The sequence below is a fragment of the Pinus tabuliformis genome, chromosome 1_1 (genome assembly GCF_031772625.1).
Source record: "Pinus tabuliformis cultivar Carrire ecotype Pingquan chromosome 1_1, CPIR1, whole genome shotgun sequence".
In the NCBI taxonomy this organism is placed as follows: domain Eukaryota; kingdom Viridiplantae; phylum Streptophyta; class Pinopsida; order Pinales; family Pinaceae; genus Pinus; species Pinus tabuliformis.
Genome location: NC_142297.1, coordinates 292,325,100 through 292,328,109, shown reverse-complemented (window position 1 = coordinate 292,328,109; position 3,010 = coordinate 292,325,100). Strand labels below are relative to the sequence as shown.

The 3,010-nt window shown below is 37.1% G+C and overlaps 1 protein-coding gene across 1 annotated transcript; it reads right to left on the bottom strand.

Annotated features, from left to right (window-relative positions):
• Window positions 1–1,425: 1,425 nt before the first annotated feature.
• LOC149212702 (outer envelope pore protein 24, chloroplastic-like) lies at window positions 1,426–1,984 on the bottom strand. The gene is made up of 2 exons (XM_089388788.1): window positions 1,643–1,984; window positions 1,426–1,590 (listed from the first exon to the last, which is right to left on the bottom strand). Exons 1-2 carry the CDS (start codon window positions 1,982–1,984, stop codon window positions 1,426–1,428), a joined length of 507 nt encoding a protein of 168 aa, XP_089244914.1.
• Window positions 1,985–3,010: the final 1,026 nt, after the last annotated feature.

Below are 3,010 nucleotides of genomic sequence, written 5' to 3'. Positions count from 1 at the left end.
GAACCAATTTAGCAAGAGAGTGCATGCAAATCAACTACGAGAATATCAAGTGCCACTAACCCCGGATGCGGGGAAAGAAGAAGTTATGAATGTTGTTGACGGGTTCAACCTCCAAACCAGTGAAGTCTTAGGAACCATACATGTGAAGTGCCCTGATAAGCCCCTTACGATGTTAATAATATGTGCGATTTATGTCACCACCGGCATAGACCTGATATTTTGATAATGTTTTACTTAGAAAATGATTTGTTCGTCTCGTCATGTGTTTTTTGGTATATGGACTGTCAGTAAGTAAAGGTGTACCTGGAACTCTTAGACGCATTTGGTATATAGAAAAGGTTTTTTTTCTAATATATACATACATATACATAGATAGATAGATAGACACACATGCACCTATGTTCTCACGTTTCTTAATACATTTAGCTCTATATAAGAAGCAGTGTATTGGTTGGAAGTTAAAGTCATAGTGGCCCAATACACTTTTCTAAGCAGGGTAGGGCCCCAGTATTGTGTGTCCCTCATCCTCTCGTATATGCAATGTTCTAGTCTGTTTTAAAAAATGCGGACCTGTTGTTTAAAATTCTGTCAGAAAGTTCCCTCTCATAATAAGATTCTCAGTAATCAGCTGACAGATCCTGTCACAGTTGGCATAGCAAGACTCCTGTCACAGTTGGCATAGCAAGACTCGATGCATTTATTTGTCATAAGTATGAACATTAGCATATTCTCTTCATCTCCAGTCTAATTCAGACTGCATGCTCTGCATGTGGGTTTTACATGGTGGGTGTGGTGTGTATTCTGAGGAAACAATGCGGGCTCTTCTCTATTATTCGTTTTAGTGAAGAGGTCGCCCTTATGAGCACTGTTACATCAAGGGCAGCCAGGCCACCAAATTAAAATATGGCTACCCCGCTACAACGTGAGCCAGCAAAGGGCACACGGGAGTGGACTAAGCCTGCAGGGAATCGAGAGAGTGTGTGTCCAAAAGGTTAGCTCGATTAGTAGTAGATGCTCTTGTGCTAAGTCCACAGAATTCTCGGGATCAAATCGCACTGTTACATCAAGGGCAGCCAGGCCACCAAATTAAAATATGGCTACCCCGCTACAACGTGAGCCAGCAAAGGGCACACAGGAGTGGACTAAGCCTGAAGGGAATCGAGAGAGTGTGTGTCCAAAAGGTTACCTTGATTAGTGGTAGATGTTCTTATGCTAAGTCTACAAAATTCTCGGGATCAAATTGCACTGTTACATCCAGGGCAGCCAGGCCACCAAATTGAAATATGGCTACCCCGCTACAACTCGAGCTAGCAAAGGGCACACGGGAGTGGACTAAGGCTGCAGGGAATCGAGAGAGCGTGTGTCCAAAAGGTTAGCCCGATTAGTAGTAGATGCTCTTGTGCTAAGTCCACAGAGTTCTCGGGATCAAATCTCGTAGGGTTCTATGGGGATATCAGTCACTGATGCGGCAGCTCGTACGCCTTCTATCTGGAAATTCTGGGAAAAGGTGAGAGAGCTCCATAAGGTGTAGCGTGGTACCAGCATCCCCATTCTGTGGTTAAGTGTGTGAGGGTGGAGTGCGATTACTTCCTTGATTACACATAATGTAAAAACAAAAAAGCAGCTCAAAAAATAAAAATACCTTAAAAGACCCTGCAATTTTCGAGTCTCTGGTACATTCCATGCCAAGGGTATTTTTCGATGGCTTGTACGAAGTCTTAAGAGTATCTTCTCCGTAGGCCTTCTGCATTGAGAAGTTCCATGAGTTGCTCGCAAAATCATAGCCAGGCTCAAATGTTCTGCCTCCTCCCGCATGGACATACAAATACTTGAGCTGACCGCTCGCCAATAAAAAGTTATACTTAGCCGAGACTTTGTTCGACGGATCAAACACGAAATTGCCATCCAACACAGTCATATTGGCCTTTTGGGCATGAATGTATGTCAGTTTCAGCTTCTTGCCCGCAAGTTTTGCGGAGTTCATGAACTAGAATCTCGCAACCTGGATCACCAAAAATTATAAGAACAAAATAAATAGCTTCGAATGTTATTGCAGCACTATATGGGCGGGGGATTAGAGTTTTTGCATAACAGGCCCAGGTTCAATGCACAACAGAACTCGGAGGTGAAAAGAAGGCAACTCAATTGATATTTGGAAAATGCAGTCAAAGTGTAATGCATGCTTGCCAGAGGACACTTCAAATCAACGGTTGAAAGTGTCTCACTTGATCGAATGGAGCAGGGTAAAAGTGTTGACAATTGTTGATGCATAGGAAGGCCTATCGGCCTAATTATTGATAAATAAATTAGGTTTAGTTTAAAAAACTTACAAAATAATGTATAAATTTCAACAAGATTAAGAAAAAAATTGGAAGAAATTTTTGAAAATCTTGGTTATGACTGTTAAAATTCAAGATTTTGGATGCTCAAAGGGTTTTTTGATAGAGCTAAATTTATTTCCCCTGTAAAAAGCGATTGAAACACTCCAATTGCCTAATTTTTTGAAAAAATAATTACCAAATTCCAAAAAAAAACTGAGTGCCACTAATTTCGTTGGGTCTGTAAAAAGCTCCAATAAATAATAATATTAAAAAAATACTATTCCAAAAAATATATTATTATTGGTATAATTAATAATTAAATAAAAATTCAATAATAATAAATAATTTCAATTTAAATAAATATAAATAATTAATATATAGTTAATAGATAATAATATTAATAATAATAAATAATTAATAAACAATAATGATAATATTAATTTTTTATAAATTAATAATAAATATTTATTATTTATTCATAAATAAATATTAATAATAATAATAATTATTTTCTGGCCACCCCATAATTAGCTGTCAAACATATAAAATTTATTTTGATTTAACAACTTTAAGTATATAAAATATATATATTTTTAATTTTTTCATAAAAAAGAATTATTAATATTTATCTTTGTTAAAATTTTGAATATTTTTTCCCCTTGAGGAATGGCAAATAAGGGGGATAAATA